The following is a 24189-nucleotide window of genomic DNA, read 5'->3' on the forward strand; positions in this document are numbered from 1 at the left end:
TGATCTAGAACGACAAAAACATTAATAATTCTGATATAACTTAACATACCATTTGAGAAATGCAATAAAATATGATGTTTTGTTTGTTATATTCCAACATTCCAGAGAATATTATTCAGTTATTTAACATTATCCAGCGAACTATTCTTCACTCTTTAACCTATTAAACAGTTTATAAATCTGCTAAAACTGTAGTTTAAAATTAAGTATTACATTTCGGAGCCATTTATGAAAACAAACGAAACAGGCTTATGCTGAAAGAGTCTGTTTTCTACACTACAACCTAGTTCTGCTCAACTGGGAGTATTAAACTACATTAAACAGCAATGCTATTTTTTCCCCAGGTGGTTTAGATTGTTTGTTTTTGTTTTTTAATTGGTTAGAATAACTTTTATGTGCTTTATTTATTTTACTTTACCTTCCATCTAATCGAAGATTTTATTTTTTAAACAAAAACAGTTTAGCAACAGTGCACTTTTTTTATTAATGCACTTTCAGACCCCTCTATTTATTGGTGTATAAATAAGATTTGTTTTGTTTTCTATGCAAGGAGGGAGTGATTGTTATAAATAAAATGGTTTGTTCAGTTCAGTGGTGATCGTGTCAAAAACAGAAGAATAACAGTAATTAAATATCCGTTCTGTATATTGGTTATCGGGCACATAAAAACAAAAATTATCGGTATCGGTTCTAAAAAATCAATATCGGTCAATCACTACTTAAGACATCAATGTGTCGCCACGAGCCGCATTGTTTAATAAGGATTCGTATGTCTGTGTGTTTTTACTCTCATAGCTCTCATACTCTAAAATATCCCCATTGACATGCATTATACGACTATCACACTGCAACGGTTGGAGTTAAAAATCTTCATTTGTGTTCTACTGAAGAAACAAACACACCTACATCTTGGATGCCCTGGGGGTAAGCAGATAAACATAAACATTTCGTTTTTGGGTGAACTGTCCCTTTAAGGGCTCCGTCAAAAGCAATATCAATACTTTGAAAAAAGGCCATAAAAGGTCCTCTTTAATAGTAGGCCTATGGTAATATTGTTGAAGTGCTATGATTGTTTTCCATTACACTGTAATGGACGTCCATCTTGTCTGAACTGGTCCATTCATTTAGACTCAAAGCTGCTTGCTAGGAACTAGGAACGTATTTAAGCATTTTCTAAAGATTTCAGAATTCATAGATTTAAACAAGCATATTTTTGTGTGTACATATTTCTCGAGTAAGACGATAACTCCCTAATATTTGATTGTGGCCCAATGGAGGATTCTGTTTTTGAGGGTGGTAAGCGCCCCCTTGAGGAATTGCCACCCAATTGAACCATCTGAATGAATCAGTTCACTAAAATGAATCGGGCTTCCCAACCCACACATCATTTTTGGAGCCATCCTAAAAATGGCATGAAATGACATGAGCCCTCTTTCCTCAGGTTCAAACTCTTCCAGTGACACCACAGCGATGACATCCTCAGGTGGAACAGCTCTCAGGGGTTGTTCTCTGTTGTTCTAACTGCATGTTTCTCTGCTCTCGTCTTTCTCTCTCTCCTTCTCTCTCTCCTCTTCCTCCTCATGTCTCTTTCTCCTCTACCCCCTCCCTCTCGTTCCTTCCTTCTCCCTCTGCGGGTTTGTTTCCCTTCATCAGGTGTCCAAATGACTATACCGGTGAACGCTGTCAAACCTCCGTTATGGCCGGTTTCTACAGTATGTCCATTTCTTCTTCCTGTCTGTCTGTTTGTCTGTCTGTCTGCTCTGAAGCTGCATGTTGGCTATGATGTGTGCGCATGTACATGTCTGCCTCTGTTTGCCCATTTGAAGCTTTTATTGGTTTATGAAGTAGACATTCATGGATGTGAATGGATTTAGTATGCATTGATATATTAGTAAAGTCAGTTTTTCCCCCAAGGATAAAGAAAAGAGGATAATTATAATGCAAGTGAAACAATAAAGCATGTTAACATATATAGATTAGGCTCCCATAGAGCAGAATTATATTCAAGAAGCAAGTGAGTAGGAATTAGTCCATCAAACAAATTCATGACATTTTTGACAAGCACTCATTGTTATCATTTAAAGGATTGTTCTGGTTCTATACAAGTTAAGCTCTTTGACAGCATCTGTGTCCACAGAAAATGATTTGTTGATAATGCATTTTAAATGGAAAACTGCACCACAATAAAACGTTAAAATACACAGTGTCACAAAAAATACACAATTTTTTATGTATAACCGCAAGACTTGTGTATATAATTTCATCAACTCATCTTTGATCACCAAAATTACATATTTAAACGTTTTTTTCCAGTGAAAAAAACTCTTAATTTCTGTCTTAAAATAGCTTGAATGTAACTCTACACCCTTGCTTCATTTAGTATATGTGGATTCATGAATATTCAAATTAGCTCCGCCCCCACCCACTCACACCAGCTCAGAGATCAACTCAGTAAACTTTACTGTAGTAAACGCTGCACAATGGTATTGCTCTTTACAATGTCGGACACATAACAGTAATTCATATGATTAACCTTTTGCTTGACTATGTTATCAAACAGCTAATAATGTGTTTTTCATGTCAACATAAAAATATACCGGCCTTCTCTTGAGACTCCCCTGCTGCTTCGTACGGATTTTGGCCGGACAGTCCGGATTTTAAGCCCTCTGTCCGGCGTAGCCTCAAGCCGGACACTCATTTGTCCTCCTTTTTGGAGTTGCGCTGAATCGGCCTATAAAACCCCGCTCTAGAATATTTATTGGGATGCAGCATCATAGCGTCTAATGCCGTAAGATCTCTGGTCATACAAATGATTGGCTGAAAGTGGTGTCAAATAAATATCTGATATATCATTGGTTAAAAACATAAACAAACCTCCACAACGTGCTGGCTACGTCATATCATAACGTTAACATGCCTAAACGTCAGACCTCATTTAATCCGGAATGGACAAAAGAGCATGAATTTATATCAAAAAGCACGCAGTGTCGCTGTGAAATGGACGTTAGTAGTCAAGGGAAAGCCGCCATTGACCGACACGCCAGCACAGAAAAACATAAAAGTTACCGACGAGCCCCAGGTATGTCTTCTTTTAGGTCATTTTTTCGAGAAGCAACATCACCTCAGGATGACAAAATCTCCGCTGCAAAGCTTTGTAAAGTCTATCATCACCAGTCATACAGAAATACATAGCCAAATAATCTGGCACAGTGCCAGAAAACATTACATTTCTGGACTTCTGGAAATAACAGAAATACAAAAAATAAACAAATAATGAATACGAAAAATAAATAAATACACATATAAATCATTTCAGTTCTGGAAGAGCTGCCTGAGCTGCTGCAGAGGGTGAACTTCTTTGTTAAGAACTGAAATGTGTATTTATTTATTTATTTATTTTTCGAATCCATTATTTGTTTATTTATGTATTTGTTACAGAAGTCCAGAAATGTTATGTTTTCTGGCACTGTGCACTTTGCAAGACAGGTTCATCTCAGTGGTCAGTTTTTAAAACCGACATTACAATGTCTTGAATAAATACACATACTGTGAACAAACCCTTTTTTGCCTCTTACACATGGATCTACATCAAGTAGATTTATCGTAGATCAAATTGTCTGGCAATGAATAGAGTAGGCTATTGCAGAATCACTGTATCACGATACCATCAGTATGATGGACAAAATTGTATTGTGCGAGTCCTATGCAATTGTTCTTGCCTCACTTAAAGGTAGGGTAGGTAAACTTTTTTTCCAAATTTGTTTAAACTTTCTTTATATATCAATACATAATTAAAATGTAAGTACTCTGAAAAAGAAAGTATAAAAATTGAGTGTCTGTAGACCTCTCACGACTGTTTTAAAGACAGCTCATTATTTCCATTCACTCCACCTTCTCCCTTCTGGGCTCTTTCCAAAGCCACGCCCCCAAAACACATGAACGCGCTACGCCGACCGCGATCAGCTCAGCTGGAAGACGCATTATTTACCCGAGGCGAGCGGAGAAGAAGTGCATGTAGTGACATCATGTCAGAATCACATGTAATAAAAAATCTAACTTTATCATTATGAATATAAACAAATAAGATGTCTTTTAGCACTCACTATCAAGCTAGAATACCGATACTGGTAAAGTTTAAAATACACACACAACACAGTGTCTACGACACACACAAATACAAGATAAAAACATCAGTAAACATAGGTAGAGAATATAAAAACAAACCAAGGGCCGAATTAAACGTGCAGGTAAAGTTCCCGGTGAACATGGTAAAAGAGTTTAGACAGAGGGTAGTAGCTAAAGCTATCTTAGTTCTAAAAAAAGTTCCTGGATGCGGTGTACTAGCTTTTACACATGCATTTTGTTATCTAAAGTTACATTTTGCGAAATTCAACACGACAGCGATCAACTTGAGCTAGGCATATTGAGTATTTATCATCTCTACTAATGGCTCGCTAAGTGTATAACATTGTAACTTTATGCTAAGTAATGTTATGTTAGCTATATTAGGCAGCTACGTGTGCTAGTGAGACATGCTTCATGAAAACATAAACCAAAAAAATGTATAATCAAAATGAAAGATTACCTGTCCAGCAGAAATACAGCCTCTTGAACTCCTCAAATCAAACAGGTGCGCCAGGGTTGCCAGGTTTTCACAACAAAATCCGCCCAATTGCTACTCAAAACTAGCCCAAAACAAGCCCAATCGTGTTTCTCCGGTAAAAATCGCATTTTGGGGGGTAAAATATGTGTCTTTTTGGTAGGGCTGCTTGCTAAAATTCGCAAATCCCGGGGCAAAATATCACATAATTGGGGTCGCTTCAACCCGCGGACATGAAAAACAGCCCGTGGCAACAGTGTGGAAGTAGCCCGACTTGGCAACACTGGGGTGCGCGCATGTTTGCAGATCCTGGAGCAAAAGGGATGGTAGCGAGAGAGAGTGACAGTCGCCCAAGCCAATCACTTGTTTCATCCCGGACGAAAATAATGAGCGGTGTTTATTGCAGATTAAAAAGTCTAGAGTCACTCGATTTTTATACTCTCTTTTTCAGAGTACTTACATTTTAATTATGTATTGACATATAACGAAAGTTTAAACAAATTTGGACAAAAGTGTTTTAGATCATTCTTACCTACCCTACCTTTAATGCCGCAAAGTGTCCTCCTTTTTGGTGTTATGGAAATGGCCACCCTAATAGTTAATGATATGCTAAAGCCCGCCCACACATTGACGTGATCGGTTTCAAGGTAGTTTGTGACGTAGAGAACACCATCGATTTCAAACCGTGTTTTTGTGACTGTCTTTGGTCCACTGCAGTTTGAAGGAGAAAATACTCTGCATGGTGTCGACTTCAGAATTTACTCAGGGTTTGTCTTAAAGAATATTAAAAATACCACATAGACATGTAAACAATGATAAAAACTTGATTTTCACCACAGGGGGTCTTTAACAATATATAATACTGTTCAAAAGTTTGGGGTTGGTATATGCTTTATATTTTTGCAAGTTCACCCAGGCGCATTTATTTGGTCAAAAATGCATTCTCTCGACATCTCTATTGGAATATACTTTAAAATGTAATTCATTTCTGTGATGGCAAAGCTGAATTTTCAGCTCTAGTCTTCATTGTCACATGGTCCTTCAGAAATCATTTAATATGCTGATTTTACTGCGATTCTCCGATATATAATGTTCAAAAGAACAGCATTTATGAAATTACATTTTTTAAATATTTTTACTGTCACTTTCGTTCAATTTAATGCAATAAATAAGGTTAATTTCTTTTCTTTCTGACCCCAACTTTGAATGGCATGTTTACATGAGACTAGTGTAATAGAATTGATAACTAAACTTGTCTGTGCAAAGCTAAAGGTTAAACCTTTTCACATGATACACACAAGAATAACAGAAAGGGGCTGTTTACACAGAAAGGTTCACCCACTGGCATTAACGTAACGTAACGTAACCAGTTAACCCACCTAGAACAGTAGTTCCAAAAGGACAAATTTAGACTACTTTACAGCTCCTGTTGACCTTAGTCAAAGAAGATGTTTTATTTAATTTAATGTGGATGAAAACAAGGCTGTCATTAGCTGTTTCCACCCCTATTTTTATGCGTGTGCTGGATGAAAATGCCAAGGTGCGCATAAATTCTAAAAAGGCATGCAAATAACCAACAATGGAAACACATTTACAAAATAAAAACCCTCATGACTTTGGCTCAACAGTGGATGTGATTGGATAACAGGACTAACCAGCAGAACAATCGCATTGCACAGCATATCAAATATGATCATTCTAAAATGTTCCCAGACGCCAGACATCCGAACGCAAGATAACATGACAGCGTTTATTGCGTTTCGTCCTCACGAGTCATTTATGATTTGCGAAAAAGAGCCATGTGGCTTCCCCCATTGCAGCAACTTCCATTTTTATTACAGATAATTTGCGCCAATTTCCAAGGAAGTGACGATTTGGTTCTCTTGAGCACATGGGATGGAAATGCTGCTTTATTATTTGAATATTTATTATTTTATGCGATATCTCAATTTTGTGCACAATTTAAATTCTTAACATTAGATTGAAACAAAGCTAATGTACAGTCCATTCAATAGGTTGATTTTTTTGGTAAGATTTATTTGATCATTTTGCCTGCAGAACAAGAATCAAGACAATATTCATAGCAGTAGTAAAATCTACTGAACAGATTACATTGGACATCATATTTGTTATCTATAACATACATTTTTGTATGGAAGAATTACTGCTTTCAAATCGTCTTTACCGCAAATATAACTTTTGTTAGTTTTTACACTCGTAACAATAAAGGGTATTTATTGCCATCGATCATCGGTTCACCCTCCGCCTATGAAGGTAAGGCTATGGCATGCGCTTCCCCTTTAAAAATACATAGATTTCCATAAAACATGTCGCAACAACCTACACATCCCAGCATAAACGCACCCTATGAATTATTGTTATTAAAGTGGCTACACTCACAAACCACTTTTAATTTGAACAGAAGAGCATGCATATTGTATGCGTGACCATGCGTTTGGACCAGGATTTCCAAAATCAAATCACTGAGCGTGCTTCTTAATGCACACCTATTTCGACATATCATATTGTTGTCTTGTCCATTTGGTTATTTCGAGAGAGAATCCCACATTTAGCCTATGTGGATGTCACTCCCAAAACTTTGCAGTGGGCCGCTGGTCAAGCATGAAAAACAAATGTTTTATTCTAATTCTGAATATAGGCTGTATCATATCGCCCAGAGCACTCTCTTTATAATCACTAAAAGCTGTCACTTATCTTCATCGCAATCTCACAAAGTTCTGTTATAATCAATTATGCTGCCAACAATGAATCTCTTATTAGCATAATGTCTACATTTTGTTATAATGAGATGAATTGTAAGGGTGGAAAACTCCGGCTTTTGAGTGGTAAGTGGATTCTAACTTGCCTCTGATTGGCCAATGCGTTCAAGAAATCAACAGATATGTCTTTGATTGGCTTGATTGCAAACACGTTGTAGATACGACCTTTGACGCTCTTCAGAGTGCAAACAGATATGCACTGAAGCATTTGGCAAATCTACTTCGCCAATTTGCTATCATTACGGAGAAAACTCATCCTAGACCAGCAGTTATTGGTAACTTTTCCCTCTAAATAGTCTCAGCCACAGACCGTTGGCTGAACGTCTGATGCATATGGCACACTTCAGGAAACACTTCAGGAGTTTCAAAGTCGTCATCTGATTGGTTGTATTCTACAGGATGTCCTAGAGACGAGTGTGTTGCGTACCTTTAACGGTCCGCCTGAAAACAAATGCTGTGACGCCAAACTTCCTTGTGGAAGAAGAACAACATCATTAGGCATGTGCCGGTATCAAATTTTCATGTTGCGATTACTTGCTGAAGCTTTTATCACGGTATACAGTATTATCACGATATTGAAATTCGTTGCAAAAAATTTTTTGTCATACTATAACAGGTTTGATAACGTTCTTATGGCAAAAAGAACCAAACATTTAAATACAATAAAGCAATACACAAAAATGTATAAAGTAAAAAATATTTAAAACAGATTAAAATGCTAAAGAATTATAAAGAACAATAGGTAACACTTTACAATAATGTCTCACTAGTTAATGCATTAACATTAACAAAGAATGAATAGCTACATTTTTACAGAAGTTATTCTTCTTTGATAATGTTAGTTAAAAAAGGCAACTGTTAGTGTTAGCTCAGATCCATTAAATAATAGTTACAACTTTTGATTTTAATAATGTGTTAATAAATGCTAGCATTTACATTTAACTAAGAGTAATACATGCTTTAGAAGTATTTTTCATTGTCAGTTTTTTAATGAATGAACTAATATTAAATAATAGAGCCTTATTGTAAAGTGTGTGATTGAACAATCAGAACATATTCAAACAAAATCTAGGGCATGTAATTTATTCCAGATTAAAATATAAAATGTTTAAGTTTGAAAATGAATAGCCTTAAGTCTTTAAGTAATTGGTTATGTGATGAGATTTGTTTACGAGGGTTACCGAGGAAACGGCTGCGTTTCTGCTGTTCTGTCAGCGCCCTCTGCTGTCAGAGAGTGAATGTGCACTTCAGCGCGTCTCCTTCACTCGTTCCGCCATGTGCTCGGCTCATGCACGTTGGGTCTGTTTACATCAGTGCGCGTTCCTCTTTGACATGTTGTTCATTTTAAATGGTAGATGGGTAAAGTATTCTTAAAATGCATTCTAAAAATCTGAATTCGTAAGAAATAATTATTCACGGTATTTTGAAGTGCCCACGTGTGTGTGTGTGTGTGTGTGTGTGTGTGTGTGTGTGTGTGTGTGTGTGTGTGTGTGTGTGTGTGTGTGTGTGTGTGTGTGTGTGTGTGTGTGTGTGTGTGTGTGTGTGTGTGTGTGTGTGTGTGTGTGTGTGTGTGTGTGTGTGTGTGTGTGTGTGTGTGTGTGTGTGTGTGTGTGTGTGTGTGTGTGCCCGCGCGCGGATCCCTTTAGACATAGGCTGTCAGTCTCTGTTCAGGAATTGATTCACGGAAATTTGTGGTCTTCTTTTTAATATGTGGCTCCAGTATCGCTAGCAAACATCAAACGGAGTCACTGACATTCTAAAGTAAACTTTGAATCGGTCTGGATAATCCGCAGCTCCTTGATAAGAGGAACTCTCCTTCCTCTCTACGCGATCGCAGAAGTGGATGGACCCAATATTTAATTTTTTCATTTTTAAGAGAGAGGACAAAAAAAAACATCCTCACTACTTGAAGACGCATTTTGTGTTGTTTTGCGGTTTTTTTCGTAAAACATTAATTAATACGCATCGGACTCAGTGTGCAAGGTCTCTGTGCGTGACAAATTTTTCGGATTACGAATACGAAAAAACGCATGCGAAAATTCGGACTCAGTGTGCAAAGGCCTTTAATCAAAACTAGTTAGCACAGTATTTGAATAGAAAGGATTTAATGACAAAATCTGGTTATGGTTACACTTAAAATAGTTTCAAAATGGATGAATGAGATGATAAACTTATACCATTAATCGTACACAGCATGAATACAATGTTACCAGAGAGAGAGAGAGAGAGAGAGAGAGAGAGAGAGAGAGAGAGAGAGAGAGAGAGAGAGAGAGAGAGAGAGAGAGAGAGAGAGAGAGAGAGAGAGAGGAGAGAGAGAGAGAGAGAGATGAGAGATGAGAGAGAGAAGAGAGAGAGAAGAGAGAGAGAGGGAGAGGAGAGATGAGAGAGAGAAGAGAGAGAGAGATGAGAGAGAGAGAAGAGAGAGAGAGAGAGAGATGAGGAGAGAGAAGAGAAGCCCAGATGACTTCAAGAGCCACAGGAAAAGAGAGAAGAGAGCCACAGTTCCAATCCTTTATCTATTCCTTGACCATGTGACTGAAACCAAATGTAATCTTTTAAACTGACCAATCAGACCAAAACTCACACATAACATTCAAACTGACCAATCAGACCAAACTTCCCCCCACTGTCACACATAAATATGTGGCACCTCATGTGGCCTACAGGCCTGCCTTTTGTCTTCCAGGTGGTCCTTCGGATAAGCAAATGTGTTGACAACAGTAAAGCAAATTTCTTTGTTGGATTTCAAATATCAAATATCTTTGATGATTTTCAATTCCTTCATCGGCACATGTCTAACCGTCATGTTTACTGTGACAATGAGCATTTACAGGGTCAACTAAACGCTGGATTTTCAAGTGAAGTTCGCAGCTCCATTGTTGCAGTAAACTTTGCACAACGTTCTTGAATTAATAATTTATAGATGCACGCCGGTCTGTTATTGCAGGGACATCGACATTACATATTCAGGCCCCTAAACATGACAAAACAAACTGTGATTGGTTGCGTTAGATGTTAGATGCCCTCCTGTCATTGATTGTTCCATGAAGAACCTTTAACATCATTGGAACCTTTGCATTCCACAAAAAAGTTCAATTCACATGTATTTGTATAGCGCTTTTACAATACATATCGTTTCAAAGCAGCTTCACAGAAAATGCATGTGTCTACATTACAATTTAAAGTGATTTGTCCACATTGTATTAGGAAAATGTATTTTTAATCAATATAATAATTAAATTAAGGCACAGAAATAAGTGAAATCAGAATACATGTTAATGATTAGGGTCTATAGAATTGAGCATGGGTGCGTGTTGATGCAGAGCTGCGTCATCTGAAGTCCTCCAGGAGTTGAGTCGTCTCTTCACAGGTGTTGGTCATCTGCAGTCTTTATGAGGGACTGGATCCAGACTGGAGCTGACGGACTTTCTAGTTACCTTTGGGATGGGCGTCCCGAGATTAAACAGAACAGGAAAATAATAATTGGCGTAGCTGCTGTTCAAAGCATAAAGAAGAAACACTGAGTCATAATGGAAAGATAATGGAAAAAAGGTTCTTTCAAATTTTAAAATTATCTTCACACTAAAGGCCCCGATATACTTCAAGTGAAATTGAAGAACGAACTGATGTGACGCCATTTCGAACAAAATCAAGCCAAACGAACTTCTTTGGGAGTTCGAAACAGCTTGCCAAAGCAAACTTTCCGGAAAAGTTCACTCTAGCTGGTACAACCATTGGTCCGTGATGATTAAGTAATAGGGAGGTGTGTGCTGAGGCTCCGCCTTGTTTCACATGGAAATCTTTTCCAGTTAATTTCTTAAATTGAGTCCGTTGAGGTCAGACGTCTGCAAGTGAAAACATGAACACACGAGCTGCTTTATTGTAGAAAATGAAGTTGTACTTCTGATGAAACGAGATACTGTTTTTCATACAGTAAAGCTGCTTGATTGTAAGCGATCTATTGTATAAATAAACGTGACGTGACTTTACTAGAGTGCCGAATTGCAGAGCTTGTGCAAACATATCCTCGTTGGTATGATCAGATAGCCTGACGTCGTCATACTCAATTCTAGTCTGAGTCTGCTCCATTGGGTTGTGATTATGGGGCGTGTTTCAACCGAACCAGGAAAGACCTCAATTGGATAGACCTACAACCAATCAGAGCAGCGGAGCGACGCATAACATTATTTGTCAACAGAACTCAACTGCACGCACACTGGAAGAAGTAGAAGAAGAAGATGAGTGTAAACGATCTTTACCGGTGTTGTAAAAAAGAATCAGATCAAATACATTAAAGATAATTAGCAAATATGACCATATGTCCAGGTGGAAACTGTCAAAACGGCAATCCCTCAGAAAAACACATGCATCATTTTCAATGTCAACAGTAAGAATAAGACAATTTAAAGGGGGGGGTGAAATGCTGTTTCATGCATAGTGAGCTTTTTACACTGTTAAAGACAAAGTAAAAAAAAAAAAAAGTTGGACGTTTGATGGAGTATTTCTGTGCCAAAAATACTCCTTCCAGTTTCTCATACGTTTCGGAAAGTTTTTTCCGAGTATGGTTATATGTGACGTCAGATGGGGCGGAATGTCCTTGTACAGGCCGTACGGGCGACTAGAACGAGAGAGCAAATGCACGCCCATTATAGCGCTGTGCTCGGCTTTAGGGAAGCTGGCTCCACTGCAGTCATAGGACGAAATCAACAATGTCAACAAATATGTGTGTTTTTGGTTGTCCGGGAAACCCAAGACAACCCTGTACAGCTTCCCAAAGAACCCAGCGTTAATGGGACCCCTGCATTTCGGCGACGATCGTTTTATAAACAAGGCCCAGTTCAACTCCGGATTTCAGCGATTAAGGTTGGAAGCAGGCGGTGAGTAAAACTGCTTCAAATGTCTTTGTGTTGTTAGCTATCGACTCGTTCATTCAAATGCGCTACTATTCCATTGTTCTATGTAAACACGCACTAGTCTGTTACCGCTTGCTACTGCTAACATAAAATCGCATACAATAATCCATAAATCAAATTATGTCCTCATAAACCATGAGTAAACACACTCACATGTTGCAAAACTCGCGCATGACAAGCCACTATAAGCAGGTAACGTTACCATTGTAAGTTATACGTTTTACAGTACATACCATTGAGACTTCCTGCTGTAGTCGTTGCTGCTTCTCCTGTTCAATTTCAGCCTCTAAATCCGATTGATCTCCATGGTTTATTTAGGAAAACGTTTTTTCCATGTTTAAGGATGTCACAGCTTTCTCAGGTCTCAGCGCAATCGCTGCGCACGCTCGTGATTCTTTAGCTCCGCCCACATGATACGCCTCCAGCCTCTCTGGTTTTTCCGGAAAGACTCGGTACAGCGTATCTTTCTTTTATAAATATAATAAAACTAAAGACTTTTCGGAGATATGAAGGATGCAGTGCTACTCTATAGGCACTCAAGATTGACATGAGATTGACTGAAACTGAGTGTTTCACCCAAAAAGTGCCCAATATAAGAGATCGGAAGAAGCAATGTAAATAACAGGCATTCACACACGGAGTACTTACCAAAACATTCATAATTTTTGAGAGAAATAGTAAATGTGAAGGCATATACAAACAAGTTCTCCGTTTAGGATTAGAACAAATTCAACCCAAGCGCTCTTTAGTGATGTTGATGATTACGTTACTGTTTATCATCTGTCCATCATTGTATAAAGCCCGCCCTGACAATTTGATTGGTCCGAACAGCTCCTGGTCGGGCATAGTTGCTCCACAACGGATCAAGTCCAGACCGAATTTCCCGAACTCAAATGTTGTGGGCGGCTGGCATCCAGGCTAATGATCAGATGCTTTATTTAAAAAAATGGTGGCTGTTTTCTCAATTTTGTTGCGTGTTTATTTTGTTATTGAGAGGAAAGCGTGCAGCACATATTTACATATTAATCTAAACGCTGCGCTCAGTGTATTTTCGACCGTCGTTTTACCCGAAAATGAAGAGCGAATAAGAACTTTACGATAAGTATATCGGGGCCTAAAGAAAGAAAATGTTTGTTTTTTTAAGAACTATTGAAAGCTCTTCTATGGCATCACTGCGAAAACCCCCTTTCGAAACTTTTATTCTTAAGAAATTATTTCCACAGATGCTGTTGGTAAATCCTAACTTGCTTTGAACCTGGAACATTCATATGAAGTTCTGGTTGTTGAGAAAATATCGATGCTTCGGAGCCTGAGGCATGATGCATGACCTCTAACCTTTGACCTCTAGAACCACTGTTTTCCAAACAGCGGTAGATCGCTAGAGGAGTATTGCCATTGCCAGTATCACGCATGCCGTAGGTGTGTTTATGCATTTGCAGTGGAAGTTGAAAAACATACATGAAAAATGTAATATTGTGACTTAACAAAAGCCATCTGTTTGTCATTTTGCATATAAATCATTAGAAACGACATTAGTTGTGTCTACATTCATCTGTACTTCTTGTGAGTCTTTTTGTGTTGTACATTGTGCTTTTCTGTTTAATGGTTTTGTTTGTTTGTTTGTTTGTTTTTGTTTTTTTCTTAACCTTAAACCAGAAATGAGGTCTAGTAAATATGGCAGTAAGTGTGGCTGTCTATGTGTCTGCATGCATTTTGTACGTTTGCTTACATGTGATGAAGCAGAAAGGCGTGTTGTTGTTTGTTTACTGGTGTTTTTGTTCATTTTGTTTCCATTTTATGGGGAATATGGAGTTGGCCAGTGTGTGTCTGCATTGTCTGTCTGTTACTGGAACGTAAAGTCACTCACCTCAGTGTCTCAAAAACAAACCAACCAAACAACACCACTGATCGCATTCTAGTGAACCGCCTCTATCTGACCAAGTGGACATTTTTACCTGAAACCTGTTTTCTTGTTTTTTCTTTTTTTCTATTTTTACATTGTCAACTTTCTGCATTGGCAGAGCATCTTGGAATTGAAATCATGGGTATGAAGTTATTATTTGTTTGATTCTTTAGATTAGGATCATGACATCATTTGATGGCATAGTTTAAGCATATTCACATAAGAACTCGTCTCGTTCTATTTTCTCTGTCCTATATTTGAACAAGCAAATACATTCCCAGCTTCTGATTTACTTTTTTCAGTTCTGACAAAGCAACACTCATTTTAGGAATATGAAACACGTCAGGCAGGAACATCGATATTAATAGTATAAAACGCATATTTCCGATTCTGTGAACGTATATCAGTTGAATTCTACGGTGACAATTCTTGGCAACCTTGATTATCATTATTATTATAAGAAATGTTGCAATTCATCGATCAATCGTGTCTTTTATTAAAAAACACCATAAGCCACTCAAGGCCAGGCGTTACAGTGATTTTACCACAGCTGTCCGTGGCTTATTTCTGTTATAAATTCTCAAATCTACACACTTGTTAAAGAAATCATTTGTAACTCTTCACTCATTTCCTAACCAGTGTTTTTGACTTGTTTCCCAGTTAAAATATCCAAACATAAAGATGTTTTAATGATGAAAGATTTTTTCTTATTTAAACCTCAGTATATATTTTTTCATTAAAGATTTTGTCTTATTTAAACCTCAATTTCAATCTTTTAGAATTGCAAATGGGGTGAGAAAAATAAAATGCTGGGTTAAAAATAACCCAAGTTGGGTTGTAAATGGACTAACCCAGCAATTGGCTTGTTTTAACCCAGTGGTTGGGTTAAATGTTTGCTTAAAACAATCCAATCGCTGGGTTAAAACAACCCAAATGCTGGGTTAGTCCACACTCAAAAAAATCATTTGTTGAATTTACTTTAAAAAGCTGCGACAAGTGGTTCCACATAACTATATTGAGTCATTTTTACAAATAACAATTTAGTTATATGAACAAATTTCCTTTAAGTAAATACAAACCATTTGAATTTGTCACTGTTACATAATATGTTTATGTGCAGTTCACTTAATAATGTTATGTTAAATTTATAAAAGTTTATTATGTTAGGTGAACATATTTATTGATTTAATTTACCTTATTAAATTAACTACTTGCTCTTCAAGTGTAAGTGGAGAACTATTCAATTTAACAAAAATCATAATTTTAGAAACAAAATAAAAAAATAACTTAATTGAGAACGGGAAGTCCATCCAATAAATGAGTGTATGAGTGTCCACAGCCTAAACACAGGCACCACTCTTCTGCATAATGGTAACCACAAAATTACAGAAACTCCTCTAAATGTCCAACATAACTGCGCATAACACTAACATAAACTAACAACATTTTTCCCTTTACTGAAAAAGATAAAATAACACTTTAATTCCTAAATTTACTCTCCTAATGCAGTCCCTTGCAAAGCATGCTGGGAACTACAGATCCACTGCCCAGTTTGTACGTTTCACTCAGCAATGTTAAGCTGACCGAACTAACACTTATTAAGTAAAGCTGACAATACTCATTTTTTTTAGAAACAACTCAGTAAATCTAAGTAAATTTAGTTACATGAGTTTTTTAAGTATATGTGAACAAGGATGATTTTTTTGAGTGCATTTTGTTTTTATCCCAGCATTTTTTTTAGAGTGTACAATAATAAAAATGTTAAGATTTTATGTTATTGAATGAATTCTCTTTTTAAATATTAAAAAAATAATAATTATATTTAAATATATTTTAAAATGTAATTTATTCCTGTGATGGCGAAGCTGTCAGAAATCATTCTAATATGCGGATTTGGTGCTTAATTATTAAAATAGTTCTTATCAATGTTGAAAACATTGCTGATTAATATTTTTTTGTGGAATTTTTAAAAGGTAGTCTATCACGGTTTCCATAAAAATATTAGTCTTGATTTCTGAAGGATCGTGTGACACTGAAGATAGAGGTAGTGATGCTGAAAATTCAGCTTTACATCACATTTTTTAAATTGTTATTTTATAATATAATGTTTTATTTTGCTTCTCAAGTACATTTATGGATGTTTATTCATTAAGCTTTTTTTCCCCCTGGAAAACAACACAAATATACTGATTAAGAACCTGATTTTAAAGAAAGCGTCGTTTCAATTTTCATTTACATACAAAGTACGTATCAGGGAGCCGAGTGAGGGGTAAAATGAGTGTTGCCCATCTCTTCTCTGTCTCCTTGTCTGCACCACTAGAGTACATTAGCCGTTGGTCTGGGTACATCTCGCTCTCCGTTCTCTCTCTCCCTCTCTCTCTCTCTCTCTCTCTCTCTCTCTCTCTTTCTCTTTCTTCGTGTACTCTGATCTCTGTTTCCTGTAACAAGCATGCAATGCGATATCAGTGTCTGACTCAACCGCCCCCCTCTCCCCCCTGCGTTTCTCTTTTATTACACACTCATCCCTCTACTGTTTGGCCCTCAATTCTCTTCTCTCCTTCCTCCCGTCCGTTTTTTCGTTCCCTCCCTTCATGTTCTGTATGCTTCCTCTGTTGCTGCCCACGTTCAGCACCCCAGAGGATGTTTCGAATATTCTCTTTTCAAAAATCAGACCCAGATATAAAACTGTGTTCAAGGCATCTGTATAGAGGGTCTTCATAAAACCTGTTCATTTTATCCAAATCATTCTTTGGTTTGCTCTTAAAGTTGGTCAAAATGTGTGATTTTCACTCTCCAATCAGTTTTAAAGTCAACATGAAATAGTTGACTTTTGGTTGAAATGTATTTGTAGTGTGATATTATTTATTTGCAACCCATTCTCACTCCCAAAGCGTCAAAAACTGTATGGTCAAGTGTCTTCCGCGTCACAATTAAGCCGCTATTAATGAGCAGGGAACTCCATTGATTTCAATGATGACGTTTTACCATTATGAAATGTTGGGCTGTGATTCTCAATTTAATCAGTCAGCATAATTTTATTTACACTATTTAGACAGGTTTGAACACATAACCCAGCCTCACTTATTATATAAAAATATAAAACACACTCTCAGGAAAAAAGGTACAAAAACTGTCAGTGGGACGGTACCCTTCAAAAAGGTTCTAATATGTACCATTTAGGTACTAATATGTACACTTTTGGAACCAATATGTACCTTTGAGGGACCAATGTGCACTATTCAGGTACAAAGATGTACCGTTTTGAAAAGGTACCACCCCAGTGACCTTTTTTTCCTGAGAGTGCAGGATATGATTTACTCAAAAAGAACAAATATTCCAAAGGTTCTGTGGCCAAACGATTGATTTGTGTGAAGAACAGACTCAAAAGAGTATACACAGAATATACGATACTATGACGTCTAGGGTTTCATTTTGACCATACTTCAGTTTTTGACACCTTGGGAGTGAGAATGGGTTGCAACTTGTAATGTGATAAGTCAGAGTAAAACAATAAATTAAATGTGTATTGAAAAGAGGCAGAGCAAATTATAATGAAATCTCTGCTATAATAATATTATTTCTTTAACACAATGTGCACTGATGAATCATTCACAATAAGATCAGGAATCTGCTTTAAGAAAAGTAAATATGTCCTTTTGGAATTTGACTGGTTTTATGAACAACCCTCTCTGAACAGCTCTTATAGAAAAAGCAGTTTGTGTGTTTTAACTCTATTTTACAGGCATGCTTTATGCAAGACATGAGAGCTCAGACGTCACAGGATTATATATAGAATAATGCATGTCATGTGCTTTCAGAGGGGCAGAGATTTCATTTTATAAACACTTCTAGCCAAAAAACTTGAGTTTCCAGTGTTTCACAGGATGGTTTCAGTCCTGGAGGTAGCCAAAAGTTCTCCCACTGTTTCAGCATAATGTGCTTTATGTGAAACCCTGGCAGACAGAGAAAGCACCACAGCTGTGCCCTTCCCATGCTGCCGAGCACCTGATATCAGCCATCTGAAATGTTTTTAGAATGACATCTTATGCACCTCACCTCGTTTTTAGATTTAAAGGATTGTTAACCCAAAAAAAAGACATTATTGACAAGACCCTTGTCACTCTGTATGACTTTCTTTCTTCCATGAAATGCAAAAGGAGATGTTTATCAGAATGTCCAAGCTGCTTTGTTCCACACAATGAAAGTGAATGGGGACTGGAGCTGACAAGCTCAAAAAAATGACAGAAAAGTACCATGAAAGCATCATAAAAGTAGTTTTGTAGCATATGTTTTATGCACTATTTTCCAAGTATTCTGAAGCCGTACAATAGCATCGGATGTTATCAATTGAAAATCTTGCTTGACAGACCAAGTCCCCATTTACTTTGTTCCACACAATGGAAGTAAATGGAGCTTTTAACCCCATAAATGACAACAGCAACAAAAAAGCACCATGAAAGCATCATAAAAGTAGTTTTGTAGCATATTTTTTGCGCACTGTTTTCCAAGTATTCTGAAGCCGTACGATAGCTTCGGATGTTGTTATTCACTGAAAATCTTGCTCGACATTATGGTGATCAGTGTTTATGTTAGTTAGAAATTGTGACTCTTTCCTTCAGCAAGTCTGCTTGTTATCTTCAGGTGTTCATCACCAATGGTCAGTAATCACTAAATTAATCTCTTAATTATCTCATTAACTTTAACACTGCTTCAGAGTTACTTTTAACACTCTTGAGTGTGGAGTCAAATAAACTCTGAGGAGTGTTAATTTAACACCAGTTTTTGCTGTACACGCGAGACTAGGGGCTGACAAGCTCCAAACATGCCAAAAAAGTTCCATGAAAGCATCATAAAAGTAGTTCATATTTTATGATTTTCCAAGTATTCTGAAGCCGTATGATTGCTTCTGATGTTGTTATTTACTGAAAATTTTGCTCGACCGACCAAGACTCCATTCACTTGTATTATATGGAACTTATACTGCCTTCATGTGCTATCAGAAATGTGCTACTTCCCACTTCTGAAGTTTTAAGTGATTTATGATTTTGTCGCATTCAAGTGCTTTTTTTCGGAAAGGACAAGATTCAGGGAGGATGTTTATTCATGCCTATTTATTGGGAAATTCTTATTAGAGCGAAAATAATATTTAGTGTCCCCAGGGCGGGCCCTAGCATTTTGGGGGCCCTAAACAGATTTCCAAAAGGGGGCCCCACTACCTACAGTTTCACCTAACCACCACAAACCCATTCCAACGTACACACCCTACACTGACACCTTATTGCAAAGTTTGACCGAATTGTATTCATATATTTATCTTTCAAGATATAATATGAAGATATCTTTACTTATGCAACTTTTAAAATCTTTGAAGATTTGAATGATTGCTTTTAGATAAATGTATCAACATTCAATGCGAAAACCAGATCGAATTTATACGCAGTATTGTAGAATTGCACTGAATTGATGCAAAAGAAGTTAATATGCATTCTAAAAATCTAATCAATTTGGATATTAAGGTATCTAGAATTATTAACGTATGCCCACGATAACAATGCCATGCACTAGGGATGGACGATACCACTCGATATGATACCGATACTTTCAAGGCCAGTATCACTGATATCGATACCGATACGATACTTCTAAACTGAACTTTTGAATTATTAAATTTAATAAATTATTAAAATTACTACGAGTAAAATGGGTAAAGATACTCACTTAACATCATATTTGAACGGTATTTTCAATACGCCTTAATTGCAACTTATTAGATCATATTTTTGTTTACACGTGGTTAAAATACGTTTACTTGTGGTAACCATGGAAATGTACAAATACTAGTTACTAGTAATGGGGACTGCCAGTGACAGGATGTTACACCCATAAAATGCAACCTTTTTATTCTGACATGATTTATCTTAACATTAGTTACAGAATAGAACATGATCAATATCAACTTTTCACATTACATTTAAAGAGTGTAATTGCACTATGTAAGCTACAATTTCTATTAGTTTATTGTGAAATAACTCAAACATATGTTTTTTGACTTCTCATGAGTATTGTTCTGGGCTGTGTTTCCAAAAGCATCAATGGTTTCTTATGATAGTTTTGGGAAACGCAGCTCTCATCAGTGTGCGAACGCTCTCTCTGTGATTGACTGGTTCGGTCTTGCAGCATTTGCGTGCGTTCAGATCACGGTTCACATGAGCAGGAAAATAGTCCTATACTACACAACTATGCAGTAACATAGATTTCATAACATACATAACATTTGTATTGTATGCATAAAATAATCTCTTTAAATAAACAAAATTACCGAAAAAAACCCACATTAGTATCGATATTTTTATTTGAGTATCGATACTTTTCGATGCTCACGTCAGTATCGATATATCTATACGCCCATCCCTACCATGCACGACACTGATACCATGGCACATCGTCTTCAAAGCACTCGTGAATGCTCGTGAATTAAACCAACAAGACATGATGCAGCAACCGCCATTTTACCAATATCTTAAATGTAACACTATTGTTCACTTTTTTCTGTATTTTCCTACTCTCTCTACACCAGATTGATGGTGTCGCCGCATCTTCATTTTCAAACATTAACGCACACGACTTGCACAAGCAAACTTTATTAAATGTATGCATAACTCTTGATGCCTGGTGTGGGGCCCCCTGGTGGCAACGGGGGCCCTATGCAACTGCTTATATCACTTATTAGGTTGGGCTGGCACTGAGTGTCCCTTTCATTGACTACCATAAACATCTAGATAGCATGCTGACGATTCTGGAATTCTGTTCAAATGCAGGCCATTTTTGCTGTTTATAAAACATAAAATACGCTTCAAATATGTAAATATGCACTACTTTAACCACAAGACAAGGCGATGTAGCAGTTACAGCAGCAATCGTTCTCCCCTTCGCCCTCCGCCATGTTTAAAATTGAAAGTTCTCCCAACTAGGAAACTCCGGTATATCAAAATTATCCCGAGCTTCCCAGTGGTAAATGTGATTTGAGAGGGCGTTCATGTCCCATTTTTAAGGAAACTCGTATTTATGATAATTCCGATAGCACGTGAAGGCAGCATTACAGCTTGGGTTTTGCTCTTTTAAACATCTCCTTCTCTGTTCCACAGAAGAAAGAAAATAATTCAGGTTTGCAATGACATGAGGGTGAGTAAATGATGACAGAATTCCAATGTTTGGGTGAACGATCCCTTTAAGTAAACGAGACTGCTTAGAAGTGACAAATATGACTGTTTACTACTGTAAAAAATGATGAAATGTAGAAAGTGTTTTAGGCTGAATGGGTTAGTTTGACATGGTTTAAAGGCTGCCACTGATGCAGCGGTTGTGTGTTTTGTATGTGTGTGTGTGTGTCTTTGTGTTCAATGGCCATCGTGTACATGTGTGTTTGTCTCTGTGTCTGCGTCTGTGCATATGCGTGTGCTTGTCCATGGCTCTCGTTTCTTCAGAGGCTGAGGAGCTGTACCAAAAACGCGTGCTGACGATAACGGGCATCTGCGTGGCACTGCTGGTGGTTGGCATCGTGTGCGTGGTGGCATACTGCAAAACCAAGTAAGCCCCGGGAACTTTACTGATCGCCAGAAAGAGCTGTGCACATTCACACATTAAATTAAAAAGCACACCCTTGGGTGAAAGTAGCAAAAATCACGCTGTATTTTGGGGTATATTATTATAGATTTTTTCTTTGTTTTGTGAAAGAAATTAATACTTTTAATTCACCAAGGATGCATTAAATTGATCACAATGTAGTGACATACATTTAAAATGTTGCAAACGTTTTCTATTTTTAATAAATGTTGTTTTTTGAACTTTCTATTAATCAAAAAATCCTGAAAAAAATCCACAACAATATTAAGCAGCACAACTGTTTTCAACACTGATGATAATACGAAATATTTATTGAGCAGCAAATCAACATGATTTCTGAAGGATCATGTGACGCTGATGTAATGATGCTGAAAATTCAGCTTTGAATCACTAGAATAATAGTTATAATAATAGTTTTTATTATAAAATACTGTACATAATTGTATATATTTAATAAATAAAAAAATCAAATCAACAAAAAAACTATTCAAACCAAATAAAGTTAAATTATACGATCATACGGCAATGCATATTTTCAGATAATTCAATGAATTAAATATTTTAAAATATTAAAAATCAGTGATCAGGAGGCTAGTAGGGGAGCGCGGGGCACAACCTAACGCAGGGTTAGTTGTAACACACATGTTTTAACCCTTTCCACACATGCCAGAATGACGAAACTTAGTGTACTTACTAGTTGCCATATCAACATTATTTAGAGAAAAATTTGCGCCAAAATTAAAAAATCTCTGGAAGATATTACTGAACATGTATTTAACCATAGCAAAAGTAAATTTCTTACTTAAGTTTAGTTTTCATATCTGTTTTTTGTGTTTATTAAGAATATGACAAATCCGATATTATTTTAATCTTATATCTATTATTTAACAGTTGATTATCGTTCTTTAATGCTGATCTAACCAGCAGAAGACACGAGCCGCGGTTTAAATCCCAGTTGTGCAGGTGGTGTATGTTAACACTGTTACAATGAGCCCCTATTAGAAATATGACATTATATTTTATACTTTTATGAATTCTTTTGAGAAACCATGAGAAAATGATGAATAATGACTGAGAGTTAATGTTCAGAAATTATTCATTATTATTATGTTTTGAACTATGCTGTATAGCTGTATTTAGCGATGTGTTTGTAGTCAAACTCAAAAATGCTTATATTTTTAATGATTAAAATATGCCATTATTTTATTTTAAAAAGTTAATAATTGTATTTTGTTGACAAAATATTTTAGTTTGTCTTGTATTTTTTTTTTGATTATATCAGGTAACATTTTAAGCTGTCATTTGGTCATGTTACAATGTGCCCCACCACATGTTACAATGTACCCCACCTATGGGGCATGTTGTCACATTTCACTTCCATTCTTTCTGGGTAAATCAAGAAAAAAGTATACACTGTATTAATGAAACAAAACCACATAATTGTACTAGACATGTGTGAAATTAATGTGATAAAAAATAAATACTCTGAACCCCAAGTGGATTTACACAAACTGAGAAAGTCAAAAAGCGTTAGGTTGTGCCCCGCTCTCCCCTACATCTTAACTGTAGATACTTGGTCATTTCCTGTTTTGAATATCAGAGTCTGTAATGGTATAGATCACAGATCAGATTGCATCTTTCTTCAGGAAACAAAGGAAGAAGATGCATAACCACCTGCACCAGAACATGTGTGCGGAGCATCCGAACCGCATGCTGGCCAACGGTCCCAACCATCCTGGTCCTGGCCCTGAGGAAATCCCCATGGTGGATGTGAGTTTGTCTGCATCTCATTTCCAGTAGGCTGATATATTCATTTGTGCATTTTGAGGATTTAGTATTTAGTATCTTTAGAATTGAAGGCGTGATGATCCACACAAGTTAACTAATGTTCTGATGCAGATTGCTTTTGTATAATGTTGCTTTTAATCTATAGGCTTTTGATGCAAACCATAGATTTGGGTTTGATTTGATTCGATTTGATTTAAAGATATTAAAGTCCAGTGTATTTGAAAAGGCTTCTGTTGATTATAGGGGTGTAACAGTAGGCGTATTCGTACCAGATTCGTACCGTACCGTTTCGGTACAGGGCTTTCGGTACGGTGCATGTGTGCACATACTTCAATCCTAGTTCCCACACGAACATATTAAGTATTCAGTCAATGATAAATGCCGTTTTGACGCTCTTTAATGTGTCAGTTCAAGCGGCCGCGGCGTGCGCGGGTGAACGCGATCGCAATCATCTCTTCCTAAAGAATAAACGTGAATTAATATCTTAAGGTATGTTGAGGATACATTACAATTTACTGAAGCGTATCATATGTGGTGTAATCGCTCAATCAGTGTTTCAACCGCGGAAAGACGTCAATATTA

At 36.9% G+C, this 24189-nt stretch overlaps 1 protein-coding gene across 1 annotated transcript in view; it reads left to right on the plus strand.

Moving 5' to 3' along the window:
- Positions 1 to 24189, plus strand: part of nrg2b (neuregulin 2b) — a gene marked incomplete at its 5' end in the record, with an annotated part of 134634 nt that overhangs the window by 100477 nt on the left and 9968 nt on the right. The window contains 4 exons of the mRNA XM_079839277.1: positions 1654 to 1712; positions 14315 to 14338; positions 21681 to 21783; positions 23466 to 23589. Coding sequence (XP_079695403.1) covers positions 1654 to 1712; positions 14315 to 14338; positions 21681 to 21783; positions 23466 to 23589 — 310 coding nt within the window. The remainder of the gene's footprint in view (positions 1 to 1653; positions 1713 to 14314; positions 14339 to 21680; positions 21784 to 23465; positions 23590 to 24189) is intronic.

The sequence above is a fragment of the Gobio gobio genome (genome assembly GCF_949357685.1).
Source record: "Gobio gobio genome assembly, chromosome: 16".
Taxonomy (NCBI): domain Eukaryota; kingdom Metazoa; phylum Chordata; class Actinopteri; order Cypriniformes; family Gobionidae; genus Gobio; species Gobio gobio.